Source organism: Bubalus bubalis, chromosome 12, assembly GCF_019923935.1.
Source record: "Bubalus bubalis isolate 160015118507 breed Murrah chromosome 12, NDDB_SH_1, whole genome shotgun sequence".
In the NCBI taxonomy this organism is placed as follows: Eukaryota; Metazoa; Chordata; class Mammalia; order Artiodactyla; family Bovidae; genus Bubalus; species Bubalus bubalis.
The window spans coordinates 106,199,683-106,217,464 of NC_059168.1; the positions used below are offsets into that span (position 1 = coordinate 106,199,683).

Consider the following 17,782-nt stretch of genomic DNA (forward strand, 5'->3'; position numbering starts at 1 on the left):
TTTTTGCTCCTGGAATTCCTGTTACTTTGTGTTACCTCTTCCTTTGCTCCTTTGTGTCTCTCAGCCTTTTCCTTTGATTTCTCCCTCCTTATATTTCCTGTATATGTTTATCTAAGACATTGCTTTGCTGCATCTTCAGGCTCCTAGTTTGGGTTTTTAAGAGTGAACTTCTTTCCTTTCATCTGCTGAATGATTTGGGAGGAGTTTTATTTTTTCTCTTTGTTTTATTTTGGTTGTTTTAGCTCTGTGCCATATCTGGGACCCTGTAGACTTTGCTCCAAGTCCCCAGCAGAGCCCAAGGGTCTCTTTGCACTCGGGGCCTCAGGCTTTACAGGTGGTCTGCTTCCCTCGGGTCTGGGTATAGGGCCTGGCACCTCCTGGGTTCTCCCCAGCTCCATGCTGGCTGCTGGTTGAGGCCTGATGGGTCAGCCTGCATGGTTTTCTTTAACCCCCAGAACCCCATGAGACCCCATATCTGTTTCCAGTGAGGACTCTTCAGCTGCGAGGATGTACCAGGCATATGCCTATTGGGTGGACAGGGTTCATGTCCACATGCCTGGTGTCCAGTCCACATCACTTCTGCCTGCCATGCCAGGGAATGCAGCCGCTAAGCAGGAGCGTCCTGCACTGCCTGCCTGTCACCTGTGATCTGTGGCCTGTGCCCTGGTGGGATGGTGGGGGCAGGGGCAGGTCATGGTTGTCCTGTGTTTCTCTGCCCCACTCAGGGCAGTCATCGAAGGGATGGTGCTAAGCGGGGCTGACGCAGACATTATGTTGACTGATGAGGCCCTGCCTGGGCACAGTGCCAAGACCCCCTGTGTGCACAGGCACCCATGTCATTCTAACTGGGCTTAATTCTGCTGTCATTCATAGTTCATTCATTCTCAACTGCCCCCTAGCTTGAAAATGTATATTTTTTGTGAAATAAGCCTTTTTTATCATGAAGAATATGTGCTGATTAAGTGGAACCTGGAAAACGCACAAAGCCTAGAAGTCCCGACGTTGCACGTTTCCACCCAAAGCAGGGATTCTGACTGTGCCACATTTCACTTCTACTGCAGACCCTTCCTTTCACCAAAGAGCTGCTGCGAGCACACAGGCGCTGCTCGTGGGAAATGCGGCCTGTCCTCGGGGCCCAGCCCGGGACGCCCTGAGGCCCCGTGGTCCCGGAGTGTAAGAGGACAGCAGCCCTGAGGCCCTCTTTGGGCGGGGCCAGCTGGCCTCACGGGGCTCATCCAGCAGGGAGTCTCCCTGGAGAGCGTGTTGCTTGTCCTACTGGCCACGTGCGTGCACAAAGTGCCTTTCTTGACTCACATGTTCTCTTGACCTACCTTCCCAGAGTGGGCCTGTGTGTGATCGCAGGTGTGCGCCTGTGTGAATCTGAGTGTGTGTTTGGGGGTGTGGTCAGCATTGGGGTGTGCTGTGCAGCACGTGTGTGTGACTCTGTTTGTAAATGGCAGTGTCTGGGGATTTTGAGTGTGTGGGTTCCCCAGTGGCTCTGTGTGGGCTCTGCCTGTGTGCAGGCCTCTCCTTGTCTGTAGTGGGTCCCTGTCTTCCCTCTTTGCCCCATGGCTGTCTTGGAGGAGGGAGTGGGTATGTCTGGCTGTGGCCTTGGCATTTTGCAACCCTTGGCAAGTTTGGCCAAGATAATTTTTTTAAATTTAAATTTATTTATTTTAATTGGAGGCTAATTACTTTACAATATTGTATTGGTTTTGCCATACATCAACATGAATCCGCCACGGGTGTACACGTGCTCGCCATCCTGAACCCCCCTCCCACCTCCCTCCCCGTACCATCCCTCTGGGTCATCCCAGTGCACCATGGGCAAGAGATTTTGTTGAATGAGCCAGTCACGAGGACTCGGCATTGGCTGGTGTCAGGTCATGGACTGGGAGCTGTGTCCTGGCTCAGCCAGAGGCTGTGACGGAACAGTGTCTTCTGCAGCTGTGGATGGGGTGTGGCTATGGCATCTAGAGAGCTGGGAATTCCCCATTAGGGTCCTGCTCACCCCCACGAGGGCTGACTGACAGGTGCTGTTCACCTGCCCTGGGCCTGGTGCTCCGCGTCTCTCTGTGTGATGCAGCTGCTCCAGAGGCCTCGGCCCGTCTTCATTTAGTGAATCCAAGAAGACGCCAGCCTGAAAATGCTCTTGAGTCTGCACACGCACACACCCCTGTGCAAACACGCCTGCCATCGTGTAACATGCTCACATGCTTCTTCCCCAGGGACTGCGGCTAGGCCGGGTGTTCAGAGCCGCCTGTTTGAGCGCTCGGGGGCGCTCAGGGCCTCCAGGCCCATGAAGTCTGCTCATGCAACTCTCACCTGGCACAAGGGGTTGGGGGTGCAGAGGGAAGCCGTGCCTCCCAGAGCTCAGTCTGATCTGGGGCTCAGGCAAAGAACAGACTGATAAGCCTATGCAGTGCAGTTGGTACAGGGTGTGATTTTTGGGGCACTGAGGCCTGTCCCTGGAGCCTAGAGAAGGGTGACCTCGGAGCCGAGAAGGAGCCTGGGGGAAGGCACTCCCCTGGGGGGCAGTGCAGGGGCTGTGGGCACAGGAGCGGGCGAGGGCAATTGGGTCTGGCGGGTGAGTCGGGACAGAGGAGCAGCTTCCTGGGCAGACTTTCTGGGCTCTGTGGGCCATGGTCTGCAGCCAAGCCAGACACAAGTGAAGGAGCTTGGCTGTGTTCCAAGACAACTCCTAGAAAAGCGGGTGGTCAGTGGCTCTTGGCCCTGGAGCTATGGAGGGAGGAAAGGCCAGAAACGACAGGACTCCCCAGGTGATGCCAGAAATCAGAGTGGCCTGGGAGCGCGGGGACTACCCTCCTGTAAGGTGGCTGGGGCACTGGGGACCAGAGGCCTGTTTCAATGCAGGCCTCCCAGCTGGAGCCCAGCAGCTATGGAGACCACTCAGGCTCTTGGTTCCCTCATTTATGAAGCAGGGGTGTGGCCAGGACCCACTCCAGGGGGCGCAGGGCCCTTTAGCACAATATTGGTAGTGGATCTGACACACGCGGCGCCTGGGATGGAAACGGGCGCCTTGAGCCAGGCCACGGCAGGTGTCCTTGTGGGATGGGGGACACATGCTCTGGAGGGTGCGTCTGCAGGGCTCACACTGGCGGAGGGAGAGTGTGCCCTGGGGCATGCTGGCCACCCACACCCTCAGCGAGCCCCCTGTTCCCGCAGGGTCCCCCTTCGCCCGAGCCAGCCTCAAGAGTGGGAAGACGGAGAGCTCGTCATACTTCCGCAGGAAGGAGAAGATGTTCCGGTTCTTCATCCGGCGCCTGGTGAAGGCTCAGAGCTTCTACTGGGCGGTGCTGTGTGTGGTGGCCCTGAACACACTGTGCGCGGCCGTGGTGCACTACCAGCAGCCCCAGCGGCTCACCGCGGCCCTGTGTACGTGGCCGGGCCCCGCCCCCCGGGCCCCGCCCCCGGGCCCCGCCCCCGGGCCCCGCCCCCGGGCCCCGCCCCCCGGGCCCCGCCCCCCCGGGCCCCGCCGCCTCTGACCCACTTCCAGCCCACAGCCTGTAGGACCCCTGTGCACCAAAGTGCCGCGGGGGTCTCTGCTGGAGGCCTGACCGTGCCCAGGCCTGGGCCCAGGTTCCAGGAGGCTGGGCTGGTCTGGTTAGACCCCGTCCGTCAGTGTAGTGGGAAACGAGGGCGGGGTCTGGGGAACCGGGATGATGTCTCCTGCCCTAAGGGCTTTCGACCCAGGGACCGAGGGATGCATCCGCCCTGGATTCCTGAGGAGAAAGAGTCTTGGCTCCCAGGGGTCTCCCAGGGCTCTTCTAGTTGTTTATGTTTCTTCTTGGTCGGTTGAATCTGGACGTGTCCATGACCAGGGATTACTTACAAACATGTCCATGAGCCTCAGGACACAGCAGGGGCTCTGGGTCGTGACCTGTCTGGCCCTGGTTACAGGTCCAAGGAGGTGAAGAGCTGAGGCCCCTTCCCAGGGACCAGGTTCCTTCACACCCAAGGGCCCTGCAGGGCGCGTGCCACAGAAGGTCTTGCTTGTTCGTTTTGCCTCACGAGAGCTCCAGAGACACTGCATGAATGATTTCTGTCCTGCGGTCAGGAGCCCCTCCTGCCCCTTCCCCGAGGTCAGCACCTTCAGCCTGCTCGTGTTAGTTCCTGGTCTGGAAACAGCCTGCTCTGGGCTTCCACACGTGCCTCCCTCTCTTCCTTTCCATCTCCCTTTCCCTGCGTGCGTGTAGCCACCTAGATGCCCAAGAAAGCCTTTCTCCAGAGAACGCTCCTGGCTCCCAGTTCTGGCCCCCAGTGGACCAGCCACACGGAGCCTAGGCAGCTCTGACCAGGAGCCTGGGCTGCTGCTGCTGGGTTCTTTTGGGCTCTGGATGGATGGCTCCCTGGGTCACTTGAAAATGTGGGTGGGGAGGCCTGTGTTGGGGGCTGGCTCCAGGCTGTTTCCCAGACTTCAATTGCAATCCGTTGCTAGCATGATGGGAAAGGGCAGAGAGAGGAGAAGCATGAGGGGCCCCGGCTGGCTCCCAGGTGGGGAGGGCGGGCTAAGGAATCAAAGTGTGTGCACTGAGCCCGGCGCTCTGCCCCTCATTCATGTGTCCTGGGCTCATGGTTTGGTGTGGGACCTGGCTTGGGACTGAATTCAGTGTCTCCTTGAGTCCTCAGGCTGTGGTATCCCACCCTTGGGTGCTGGGCGGGGGCTGGGGAGACAGGGCTTCCTCCTCACTCGGGCAGTGGTGTGGCTGCTCCCTGGGGCTTCCTAGCGAGGCCTTTTCTTCCTACAAGAAGCCAGTGGTACCCGGTCTGTCTTGTGGTTGCTCCTGTTTCCTGGAGATTTGCCCAGTGAGTGGGCTGGAGTTGGAGGGGGCCTGCACGTCCTGGTTGCGTGTCTGATGTCAGGAGCATGAGGCTGGAAGTGCCTAGGTGCTGACCGGGCCACAGGCGTCCCTGGCTGCAAATCTGCCCCCTCACTGCCTCCTCTTCTCTGTGGTTTCCTGGAAACGCCTGCGTTCATCAGCATCCCCCAGGGAAAATGGCTGGAGGGAGGGGTGGCCTCTGCTGGGTCTGGAGGCATCTGCTCAGTGCTGGGCTGAAGCTGAGGCGGGCTGACCCAGCCCGGGAGGGCAGGCCTACAGGAGGCAGAGGCAGAAGTTGGGGCTCCCGTCAGGACTAGCTCCATCAGAGCTCACCACGGGGCCCTGGCCTGAGGCTGGCCATGCCCCTCGCTGTCCGCCTGTCAAATGCACCACCCCCGAGGCACTAAGGACCCCGAGACTGATGCTCAGATGGTGAGGGGGGCCTGGGAGTGGATGCTGTCATGCCGCGAGTGCCTGGGCCTGGCAGGATGGACCTGGCCCCTCTCCCCTGTGTCCCCACTGGCCCCTCTCCTCTCCCCTGTGTCCCCACAGTTGCTGTCTTCCTGTTATAACGCAGACGTTGTGTGATGTAGCTGCTCTGCTCCCCTAGCCCATGATCTCCTGGAGGGAGGGTCAGCTGTCTCTGGGGTCAGCTCAGGGCAGCGCAAGGGCCTGCAAGCTGAATGAATACTTTAGGAAGGAACATGTGGATGCCCCTTCTTGGCCTCTGAGGGGAGGCTGAGCATATGAAGTTGAGGGTCTCTTCCTTGGGAGAGGAAAGGAGTGGGCATGTTGTGGAGGCTGTGTTCCAGGTGCCCCCTTTCTTGGAAAGCTTCCCTTTCAGCACTTCCTGGGCTGGTTCCAATAAAGGGCTCCCACTTTGATCTCCTGGATAGCTTCAGCTCCAAGGTCTGGGTGGGGCAGCTAGGAGCCCTGTCTCTGCGGTCTCTCCTTCCAAGACCTGAGCTCCCCTCATGGGGACCTGGAGTGCAGGGGCCGAGGGGCTCATGTTCCAAGCTGGATTCAGGGCACAGCCTTTGCATGGCTTCTCCAGGAGGGCTGCTGTGCCATCGCCTTTCTCATCCCGGGCATGGCTTGGGTACCCTGCTGGCGTTTGGACTGGCTTCAGAGGCCAGGCAGGTGGTGATTGTCCACATACCTGGGTCGCCTACCCGAGACCTTCTTGGGCCGTACGAACCATCACACGTCTGTGAGGCACGCTGCCCAGTGGGCAGTGGAACTGGTGTCTTTGCTTATCTGGGGTCTCAGCTGCTGCAGAGCTGCCTGGGGAGGCCTGTGTGTCTGTGCAGCACATGGGGGAGAACAGTTTCAGGGTGCACATGGAGGGCAGGACGTGTGTGACCCTCTCTTCCACCTTCTGTTTGAGCAGAAGCTGCTTGAGGGCCAGTCTCCCAACCAGTCTGGATGCCAGAGGCCCTGGGGCCACCAGGCGGGTGACTGCCTGGTGACTGGACCCCTGTGTCCCTGGCCTTCTGTGGGGGCTCTGCCCTTCATGCTCCACTGCTTCCCTGGCCCCATGCTCTGGGGTCAGAGGCCACAGTGCCTTTAGCTCACTCTCTGAAATGATGCATGGATTCCAGCTTTGGGCGGAGGATCAAAAACAGCGACCTTGTTCTGATCCCTGGAATTCCTCGTTTGGCCAGCCTGTCAGGGGCTAAACTCGGCTGTGTCTCCTGCAGTCTGTGGTCTCGTACAGCTTCTGGACGGTTCTTCTTGTTCTGACCCTGCCCTCTGCTCAGGCTGGGTTGGAGTAGTGTCTCTGTGCCTTGAATTCCCAGGATGACCCTCAGGTCCAGCATGGCCTCCCTTCAGTCCTGCAGCAGGGTCAGCACGGCCAGCGGCAGGATCCCTGGGCTGACACAGGCCCTGCTCTCCACTGCCACCTGCCGGGCCCAGCCTGCAGGAAGCTGAAGGCACCACACCCTCAGGGGTCCTATGTGACTCCCCAGGGCCCCGAGCAAGTGTGGGTGCGTCCTGGGAGACTCGTACTGTGGGGGTCTGCGGGTGTTGGGTGGTCAGGATGCTCACCTTTAGTGGGGTGAGCCTGTGGACAGAGTTAAAACCAGACATGGTGCTGTGAGTCCAGGAGGGTCAGGGCGGTCCCTGCAGAGAAACGCGTTCTGGCCCAGGGTCCTCGCAGAGGGACTCCAGTTGCAGTTGGTGTGTGGATCAGGGAATGAGACTGAAGGGAGAAGGAAGGGTTCAAGGCCATCTAGCATCTCTGGGGGGTTGGGCGCCTCCTGCCTGACCACCTAAGTCCTCTGGGAGACTTGGGCCCTTGACCCAGACTCACTCCCGAACCTGGTCCTGGGAGCCTGGGCACTCGCCTCGCAAGCTGGAAGGAGCACCTCTCTGCGTCACGTCTTCTGCTCGCTGCTTTGTCCTGGGCTGAGGCTGGAGCTCAGAGCCGCAGACCAGGCCTGGAAGCTGCCCCCTGGATCGGCCCAGAGGTCTGGTGTCCTCCGGTCTGGACTGAGCCAGGCGGGAGGAGGCCGCGAGCTAATCCCCCTCTTCTCCGGCTTCTCCTAGACTTTGCAGAGTTTGTTTTCCTGGGTCTCTTCCTCACAGAGATGTCCCTGAAGATGTATGGCCTGGGGCCCAGGAGCTACTTCCGGTCCTCCTTCAACTGCTTTGATTTTGGGGTGAGTAAGCCGCCTCATCAGGGATGCCTGCGGTGGGTCCAGGTGGGCCCACCGTGTCCTGGCCTGAGAGCACGCGCAGCCTGCCCCCACGATGCCAAACCCAGTGTGAGCTGGGGTCTGGAACAGAGTCCCTGGGTTGGGGGACTGATGCCCCCAGGTCGGAAAGGCAGCCTGCCGACAGGGGAGGCCCCTCCTGGTCTGGTCCTTACCGGTGCGGGTATCGGCCACGGGGCAGCCTCATTCCCTTCCTGACCTGTCTGTAGTCCCAAGATCAGCTCAAGCCTCTGTGGCTTCCTCCGTGCTTGGTAGATGATCTTTTAAATGTGTTGCTGCTATCCCGTGGAGGCTGAAGGAGGCTGTGGTCCTGACCCCATCCTGCAAGTCTGGCCTGGGCAGGCCTGACACATGTACCAGATTTTCCTGGGAGGCTGGAGGGGAGCAGTGGGCCCAGGTCCCTTCAGCAGCCTCTGCAGTGCAGGAGGCCTGGAAGGCAGGTGCTTCTGAGGCTCACCGTGGATGAGCGCAGGCCCTGGGCGGCGAGGAAGCCCCTTCCCTGGGCCCTGCAGTTGTGCAGGGTGCTGCCCTGTGCTGGCCCAGAGCCCGAGGATGGGCACTGTTGACACCTGCGCACGGCGGAGTTCTGACCTGTGGAGGGCCTGAGTGAGAAGCGGCCATGCCTCAGCCCAGGGAGGCCTTGCCCTTCTGCAGCCTTCTCAGTAGCCAGGCAGGGAGGCTGGGCCTTGGGCAAAGGGAAGCTTCGGCCTGAGGTGGAGTTTGCCTTTTCCTCTCCGTGATGCGGAGCAGCCGACAGGTGTGGTCCGTGCGTGTGTCGGGCCCTCACGACTCACTTCACGCATGAGTCTCAGGGGACACTCTTTGATGGGCACAGGGCTGCCCAGCTCGTATGCAGGATGGTCCGCACTGGAGCCCACTGCGGTGGTCTCACACCTGCCGCACTGCCTGCGCTTGCGTGGGGAAGGCAGCGACTGCCTCAGCGCGCTCGGGCACGTGGGCACCTGTGACTTTGGTGGATGGTTGGGAGCAGCCAACACTTCTGCTCCTTTGCCTTCTTGGTTACAAAGGAAAAGAGAAAGCTTGGTGTATGTAGGCAGAGGGGACCCAGTCGGGGAGGAGCCTTCAGAGTGATGGTCATCTGGGAACTGGGTAGGTCCCAGGACAGGGAATAATTTTCATATAAGCTAACAATTACTCTAGAACTTATCAGCTTAAAGTGTAAGTGAAGTGGAAGTGAAACTGAAGTCGCTCAGTCGTGTCCGACTCTTTGCGACCCCATGGACTATAGCCCACCAGGCTCCTCCATCCATGGGATTCTCCAGGCAAGAGTACTGGAGTGGGTTGCCATTTCCTTCTCTAGGGGATCTTCCCGACCCAGGGATCGAACCCAGGTCTCCCGCATTGTAGGCAGGCGCTTTACCATCTGAGCCACCAGGGAAGTCCTGGTTATCAGCTTAAAACAAGTATCTATTATCTCACAGTTCCTAAGGGTCAGGTGTCCAGGTGTGGCTTGACAGGGTACCTGTGGCCTGGGGTCCCTCATGAGGTCACAGTCCAGCTGAAGCCAGGGGTGCGCCAGCCTGAGGCTTGATTAGGACTGGAGGGTTACGTTCAGGCCCACTAGAGACTGTTGAAAAGACTGGCTTGTGATGGGTGACTGGCCGTGCCCTCCACAGCCGCGGCCTCTCCGTGGGCTGCTCGAGTGTCCTCCCCATGCCATGCTCAGGACGTGAGCACCAGAGAGAGGCTGCAGGAAGCAGTTGCAGGGGAACGAGCTGCCAGTTCTGCTATTGTATCTGTCAGGAGGAGTCGATAGGCCAGCCCACCTTTCATGGGGAAGACTGTTACCCGGATCCAGGGTTCTGTGCGGGTCGTCCTTGGGGCTGCCTGCCACGGTCTGCTGATCCAGCTTCTTCCCGTGTAAGATACACTCAGCCGCGCTCCCCACTCCCCGCCTCACCCTACTGCAGCATCAGCTCAAAGGCAGAATCTCATCATCCAAATTGGACCCAGGTCTGGTTGAGGCTCCACAGTTTCTCTAGATCTTAGAGCCATGAAACATGAGAGAACAAGGTACTCAAACCCACGCCCTGCATACAGTGGAGGCTGGGCAGGGGCAGCTGTTCTACAGCTTCCTGTTCAAAATGGGGACCCTGGACATACGGAAGGGCTGGTTGGAGTCCAGCAAATATTGGGAGAATCCCTGATTAGTTCTCAGGTCTAGGAACCCCCTGGTCCCCTTTGCTAGTTCTAGGCCCAGGTGCCCTCTGGGGCCCCTTTCCTGCTTCCTGGTCTGGGAGCCCTCTGAGTCTTCTTTCTTAGTTCTAGATCTGGGTGCCCGCTGAGTCCCCTTTCCTAGTTCTTGGTCTGGGATCCTCCAGTCCATTTTTCGAGTTCTAGGTCTGGGATCCCCTGGTCCGCTTTCCTAGTTCTAGGTCTGAAATCCCCTTGCTCTCCTTTCTGAGTTCTAGGTCTGGGATTGAAACCATTTACCTCAGATTGGGACTTGAACCCAAGTGCTGGACTCAAACCCAACCAAAACCCATGGTACCTGGTTTCAGGACCTAATGAAGCTCAGGTTCTTGATGTATCATCACAGAAAGAATTCAGTGAGAGACAAAGTGATAGGTAAGAAGTGGATTTGTTCAGATTCAGAGAGAAGCACACTCTACAGTGTGGGCCATTGCAGAGGGTGAGTGTGCCCACGGAATGTGGTGTGGTTAGTTTTTATAGGCTGAATAATTTTGTATGCTAATGGGTGGGAGAATTATTCCAGCTATTTTTGGGAAGGAGTGGAGATTTCCAGGGTTTGGGCCACCGCCCACTCCTTGGTCTTTTGACAGCGCTTTGGAACTGTCGTGGTGCCTCTGGGTGTGTCATTTCACTTGCTGATTGAAGCTCAAGGCTTAGTCTTGTCTGCCTTCTTGGTCCCATTTGATTCTAACTGGTTTATGTTGTATCCATGAGCTATGCCATTCTTTCAAAAGTTCTGTCCTGCCCCTTTCCCTCCTGTTACTGGGATCCCCAGTAACTGGGCTCCCCCTGGTTCCCTTTCCTAGTTCTAGGTCTGGGAGCCCCCTGGTCCTCTTTCCTAGTTCTAGGTCTGGGAGCCCCCTGGTCCCCTTTCCTAGTTCTAGGCCTGGGAGCCCCCTGGTCCCCTTTCCTAGTTCTAGGTGTGGGAGCCTCTGGTCTTCTTTCCTTAAAAGTGGTAAGCATTCTAGCTGAGGTTTCCTTGACCTGCTTCATATTTAGTGGAGTTTGGGGAATCCAAAAGCCTCATTCTGTTTTCTGCACTTTGACCCGAGCTGGTGATGCTTTTGCACATACAATCCTTTAGAGCGTAGTGTGGTGTGTCTTCCTGTGTTTCCCTCTGTTGGACGGAAGCCGTGCCTACAGCGCTCTTAGAGATCAGCCTCCTTGGCCTGAGCTGCTGCTGAGATGGCCAAGGTCAACACCCTTCCACGTCCTGGAGAGGAAAGGACTTGTGGGCCCATTTGGAGTCTCACCTTACATCTCTTTGAAAGGCTAGAAAGTTGCGGAATGTGCTCTGAGACCCATCTTTCATCTTTTGGGATCTTGCATACCTGACACTATTGTGCCCTTGGCTTCATTTTTAGACCATGTCATCTCTCTCTTTTTAAAAAGTTTATTTATTTTTAATTGAAGGATAATTGTTTTACAATATTGTGTTTGTTTCTTCCACACATCAACACGAATCAGCCGTAAGTATACATGTGTCCCCTTCCTCTTGCACCTCCCTCCCACCTCCCACCCTGTCCCGCCCCTCTGGTTGTCACAGAGCCCCAGCTTGAGTTCCCTGAGTCACATGGCAGATTCCCACTGGCTGTCTGTTTTACACATCGTGATGTATACGTTTCCGTGGTTCTGTCTCTGTGCGTGGCATCCTCTCCTTCCTGCCACCCTGCCCCACGTCCATGCTGTTGTTCAGTCACTCAGTCATGTCCGGCTCTTTGTGACCCCATGGACCACAGCACACCAGGCTTCTCTGTTCTTCACTATCTCCCAGACTTTTCTCAAACTCAGTCCGTTGAGTTGATGATACCATCCAACCATCTCATCCTCTGTTTCCCGCTTCTGCCCTTGATCTTTCCCAGAATCAGGATCTTTTCCAACGATTAAGCTCTTCACATCAGGTGGCCAAAGTATTGAAGCTTCAGCTTCAGCATCAGTCCTTCCAATGAATATTCAGAGTTGATTTCCTTTAGGATTGACTGGTTTGATGTCCTTGCTGCCCAAGGGGCTCTCAAGAGTATTCTCCAGCACCACAGTTGAAAAGCATCAATTATTCAAAGCTCAGCCTTCTTTATGGTTCAACTCTCACATCCATACATGACTACTGGAAAAACCATAGCTTTGGGTTTGTTGGCAAGTGATGCCTCTGCTTTTTAATATACTGTCTAGGTTTGTCATAGCTTTTCTTCCAGGGAGCAAGCGTCTTTTAATTTAATGGCTGCAGTCACCATCTGCAGACTTCCCTGATAGCTCAGTTAGTAAAGAATCCATCTGCAATGCAGGAGACCCTGGTTCGATTCCTGGGTTAGGAAGATCTGCTGGAGAAGGGATAGGCTACTCATGCCAGCTTTCTTGGGCTTCCCTTGTGACTCAGCTGGTAAAGAATCTTCCTGCAATGTGGGAAACCTGGTTTGAGCCCTGAGTTTGGAAGATCCCCTGAATAAGGGAAAGGTTGCCCACTCCATATGCTGGCCTGGAGAATTCTGGCCTGGGCTATACAGTCCATGGGGTTGCAAAGAGTTGAGCATGACTGAGCATGACTGAGCGGCTTTGGCTTGCACCATCTGCAGTGATTTTGGAGCCCAAGAAAAAAAGTCTGTCACTGTTTGCGTTTTTTCCCCCATCTATTTGCCATGAAGTGATGGGACTGGATGCCATGATCTTTGCTTTTTGAATGTTGAGTTTTAAGCCAGCTTTTCACTCCCCTCTTTCACTTTCATCAAGAGGCTCTTCAGTTCCTCTGCAGTTTCTGTCATTTGTGCTCATTTCACATGCTGGCAAGATAATGCTCAAGCTAGGCTTCAACAGTATGTGAACCAAGAACTTCTAAATGTACAAGCTGAATTTAGAACAGGCAGAGGAACCAGAGATCAAATTGGCAACATCCACTGGATCAGAAAAATATCTGCTTCATCGACTATCAGTTCAGTTCAGTTTAGTTGCTCAGTCGTGTCCAGCTCTTTGCAACCCATGGACTGTAGCACCCCAGGCTCCCCTGCCCTTCACCAATTCCTGGACTTTACTCAAACTCATGTCAGTAGAGTCGGTGATGATATCCAACCATCTCATCCTCTGTCATCCCCTTCTCCTCCTGCCTTCAATCTTTCCCAGCATCAGGGTCTTTTCCAATGAGTCAGTTCTTCACATCAGGTGACCAAAGCATTGGAGTTTCAGCTTCAGCATCAGTCCTTCCAATGAACACCCAGGACTGGTCTCCTTTAGGATGGACTGGTTGGATCTCCTTGCTGTCCAAGGGACTCTCAAGAGTCTTCTCCAACACCACAGTTCAAAAGCATCAATTCTTTGGCTCTGAGCTTTCCTTATGGTCCAACTCTCACATCCATATATGACTACTGGAAAAATCATAGCTTTGACTAGACAGACCTTTGTTGGCAAAGTAATGGTCCTGCTTTATAATATGCTGTCTAGCTTGGTCATTGACTATGGTAAAGCCTTTGACTATGTGGATCACAACAAACTGTGGAAAATTCTTAAAGAGATGGGAATATCAGACCACTTTACCTACCTCCTGAGAAATCTGTATGCAGATCAATAAGCAACAGTTAGAATCAGACATGGAAAAATAGATTGTTTCAAAATTGGGAAAGGAATACATCAAGGCTGTATATTGTTACTCTGCTTATTTAACGTATATGCAGAGGGGTGGTGGTTTAGTCACCAAGTCTTGTCCGACTCTTGCAATCCCATTGGGTGGGACTGTAGCCCACCAGGCTCCTCTGTCTGTGGGATTTCCCAGGCAAGAATGCTGGAGTGCATTGCCATTTCCTTCTCCATATATGTAGAGTACATCGTGCAAAATGCTGGGTTGGATGAATCACAAGCTGGAATGAAGCTTACCGGGGGAAACCAGCAGCCTCAGGCATGCGGATGGCACAGCTCCCTTCGGTCTGCTCTCTGTCTGCAGCCGCTGCTCCCTGGCGGAGGCTCATCAGCGCCAGCTCTCTAGACTCTACTTACGCTTGTATTAATATAGGATATTTTCCTCTCTCTTTCTGACTTACTTCATTCCGTATAATGGGCTCTTGATTCATCCACCTCATTAGCACTGACTCAAATGGCATGCCATCTCTAAACATGGCCTCATTTGTTCTGGAGAGGCTGAGCAGTTTCCCAGCCAGCCACTTGTGGCCTCTCTTTACTTAACAGAGCTTCCCTCAGTGCCCCTCCTCTTGGCTGGGTGGACCAGGAGCAGCATTGCGCTGCGTGGATGTATCCCAGCCAAGCTCCAGCACGGGAGGCACGTCTCCTGCTGTCCGTGTGGCCGTGGGCCCCATGGGGCTCTCTGCCTGCTCCCCTCTGTAGTCTCCCATGACTCCCTTCACCCTGCTGCAGACCTTGCCTGCGGAGTCTTCAGAGTCCGGAATCCTTGAAGGAAGGGTGGGTCAGGCATTCACTCATGTGCTGCTCCCCGACTCCAGAGCCACTCCTGCCGTGGGGTTTCTAGTTTAGCAGCACTGTGCGCCTGCTTCCAGAGCTGATGTTGACTTCCCTTTTTGGGTGTCAGTTCACCCCAGGGTTTGGTGCCTTAAAGCAGCCAGCGTCTGTCCTCTCATTCTGGCAGTTGGCAGTTGGGCTTTGGCTCACTGGGTCCCTCATGAGGTTCAATGAGAGCCCCTTCCAAGCTTGTGCTCGTGGCTGCTGACAGACCTCAGGAAGACATTCTCCAGGCCCACTCTGGTGGCTGTTGGTCATGTGGGCCTCTGCTCAGGCTGCCTCCCTGTCCTCAGAGGGCTGAGGGCACCAAGGCAATGCCCCAGTCTTCCTGTAACTCCTCTCGGAGGTGCCATCCCATCATGTTTGTTGGGTTCTGTTTGCTAAGGGTGGCTCACTAGGTCCAACCTACCTTCCAGGGGACAGGGGTGGACAAGGGGGTAAACCCCAGGCAGTGGGATCGTTGGGGACTATCTGAAAGGCCACCTACATTATAAACCAATGTGAGCAAATTTTGAGGATTAATGTAAAATAGGACATATACTGGGAGACTGACAATGGGAAGCAAGTAGATTTAGAAAATGACAGCATTCAGCCCTGGGGACGTGTGACGCCGAGAAAGATTGGTGGTGTTGGTTGGAGTGCCAAGGGCAGACATGACAAGCTTATCCCGTTTGCTGCTCTGTAGGGTCAAAGTGGGCGCGGCAGCTGCGGGCAGGTCTGCAGTCCTCTGAGCCATGTGCTGCGTCCCGGCTGGGGAGGCAGGCAGCGGAAGGCTGCGCAGCAGCACAGCAGGACGCAGGCCGTGGACCAGTGTTCGCCCGCAGAGGCCACTGCCCCCGATCAGTCACCGTTTGTCAGGCTTGGTGAGGATGTTGATGCCAAGCCGATGGTGTTTTTAGTTGGTATGAAGTGGGTGGAAGTGACTCAAACTTAGGTGGTGAGTGAGCCACACAGCAAAGTGGAATTTAGGAGACTGATGTTCACAGGGGAGTTCTCCACCCCAGCTGCAGAAGCCGGGTTAGCAGGAGTAAGGATTAACCACACGCGTGAGGAGCACGCAGCACTCACGCTGACTGTGGTGTGCCCAGCAAGGCACAGTGGCAGGGAGGGAACTCCATCTGGGCACTGTTGGCAAGGGATCGCTGTGCTCCAGCCCCACTGCTCTGTCCTTTCTGAGTCCCTTGCACCAGACACACTGATGCTGGGAGTGACTGGAAGCGGGGACAGGCCTCTTGCCCACAAGTCCCAGTCCACCAGTGTGGTCAGTGATCGGGATGACCCTTGGTGAAACAAGAGGGCAAGCTAGTCCCTGTCTGTCCTTGGTGGCACTTGCTGGCTCCTAATATTTGGGAGAAGACAATATACAGTTATGAATTGGAACGTCTCAGAGGGGACAAGACCAAACAGGGGATGTTACAAGGAAGCTGAGTCTGCTGGTCTGTGTGGACACAGCCTAACAGTCCAGGCTGTCTGAGGCAGTTTGCTGGCCCAGAGGGGTCACCTGGCTGTGATAAACCACAGTGGGGGCACGCACAAGGAGTCTTTAAGGTTTGCCAAGAAACCTGCAGGCCAGACCCGCTCTGTGTCCTGTGTCTTCCTGGTGTGTCTGGGGAAGGACAGGCACCGTCTGTGGCTCCCAGAGGCTGCAGGAGCTCCGTGTGAGGCCCCTGCCTCATGTTGACTTATCTGGCTTGAGCTTCGGACAGGGGAGCCAGGGCCGACGCTTCCGGAGAGACATGGCCACAGCCCTGCCCTGGGCCGATCCTGTCTCTGTTGCAGGTCATTGTGGGGAGCATTTTCGAAGTGGTCTGGGCGGCCATCAAGCCAGGAACCTCCTTCGGCATCAGTGTGCTGCGGGCGCTGCGGCTGCTGAGGATCTTCAAAGTCACCAAGTATGTCGTCCATGTGCTGGCGGGGGCGGTGGTTCCTGCCGTGTGCTCCGGAGTTGGGGGACGGATTCCTGTCGTCCATGTGCTCTGGGGGTGTGGGGGGTGGGGATTCCCTGTGCTCCGGGGGTGGGGAGGAGTTCCTCCAGGGCTGGAGGGGGAGTTCCTGGGGAGGGGTCCGTGAGGGGAGTTCCTCCTCCTTAGCTCCTGGGCGTGGTAGAGCACGTCCCCAGGAGCAGCACCTGTGTTGGCCCGGCTCCCATGCTGCCTGTGCCCCCAGCCCTGGAGCACGCGGACAGGGACTCCCCAACATCCTGCACACAGACAGGACCTCCCCGCTGCCCCCGGAGCACAGGGACGAGGCACTCCCACCCCACTCCCGGGGCGCACGGATGTGCGGCAGGGGCCTTGCGCGCAGCCGTCCGGAATCTCTTCCTGTGGCTTTTCACTGGGTAAAGAGACAACAGCCACAGAGCAGCGAGCGCGAGGCTGGCAGCCCAGCGTGATTTCGTCTGGGCCCCCGTGGCCCGTCTATCCGCGGGGCTGTTTTCAGGCGCAGCACTGCCCCAGCATTTCTGGTTTTCTCAGCTTGTTCCCCACAGTTTCACACTGGCTCCTGTCTTGAAACCCATGAGCCCATCTTTCAACCTCAAAGGGTGACTATTCCCTAGTTAATGGAGAAAACAGAGGTTATCAGATAGAGGTTTCCTATCTTGCTGCCCCCAAGTGTGCTTACCTGCCTTGCAGCCGCTGTCCTGGCCCCAGCGGGACTCGGACTTTCTGACCTGAACTCCCAGGTCTGCCTTTTCCACTCAGGGCTGACCCTGCTGGCCATCCTCAGTGATAGGACGCGGGCCTGACCGTGTGTTCAGGTTCATCCCACTTGGCTCCACAGCCCTGGAGGAAGGTTGCTCCCGTCTGCGCATGAGGGGGCTGAAGCTGCCCCTCTGCCGGCACGGCGGTGGGAGGGGCTGCCCCGTCCATGGCTGTCACGGCGGCAGAGCTGCCCTCGCCCTGCTGGCCACGGGCATCGTGGCCCCACCGTGGGTCCCAAGCCACCCCGAGGCTCTGAGGCTCCCAGTCCAGGGCACCTGCGGCATGAGGCCACACATGCCCAGCTCATGACGGCTGTGGGATGGTCCAGACTGAGCCTATGCAGGTGGCCCGCTTCCAAGCACCTTCAGTGACTTCCTCAGCCTCCTGGGGAGGCTGGACTAGATCTTTTCTAGTCTGTTTTAAATCCACACCTGAGGCCGTTCAAAGTCAGGGTGGGGTAATGCGGAGGAGTTTGGGACAGGACTCCTGTCTGGCTTGGCCCACAGATGCTTCTGGGTGCTCCCACCACCTGCCCTGCGTCCTCCGCTGCTTCCGCAGGAGCAGGGCTCCAGGAGGTGGTGCCGTGCTGCCTGCACCTTGGCTGTGGGCCTGGCATCTTAGCAGCTCTATTTCCTCCTGGAAAGTGGGTGGCTCTTGTCCTGACCTAGACCCTGCCCATCAGGAGAAGGCTTTCTGGAGTCTTCTAGCCCATCTCTTATTAACTCTCGTGCACCCAGTAAGAGAGTAGTGGGTCTCTGTGACACAGCCCTGGGGACGAGGGCTCAGGGATGTCCCAGGCCTCTCCCCAGGCCAGGTTGGAGGACAGCAAGTGCTAACACAGAGAGGCACATGG

General features: G+C 56.6%; 1 protein-coding gene across 9 annotated transcripts in view; it reads left to right on the forward strand.

Annotated features, from left to right (window-relative positions):
- Positions 1 to 17,782, forward strand: part of CACNA1B (calcium voltage-gated channel subunit alpha1 B) — a 212,012-nt gene that overhangs the window by 77,803 nt on the left and 116,427 nt on the right. For all 9 annotated transcript variants that reach the window (XM_025262075.3, XM_025262077.3, XM_044926594.2 and 6 more), the window contains 3 exons: positions 3,187 to 3,396; positions 7,392 to 7,504; positions 16,007 to 16,119. In XM_025262075.3, the coding sequence (XP_025117860.3) occupies positions 3,187 to 3,396; positions 7,392 to 7,504; positions 16,007 to 16,119 (436 nt within the window). The remainder of the gene's footprint in view (positions 1 to 3,186; positions 3,397 to 7,391; positions 7,505 to 16,006; positions 16,120 to 17,782) is intronic.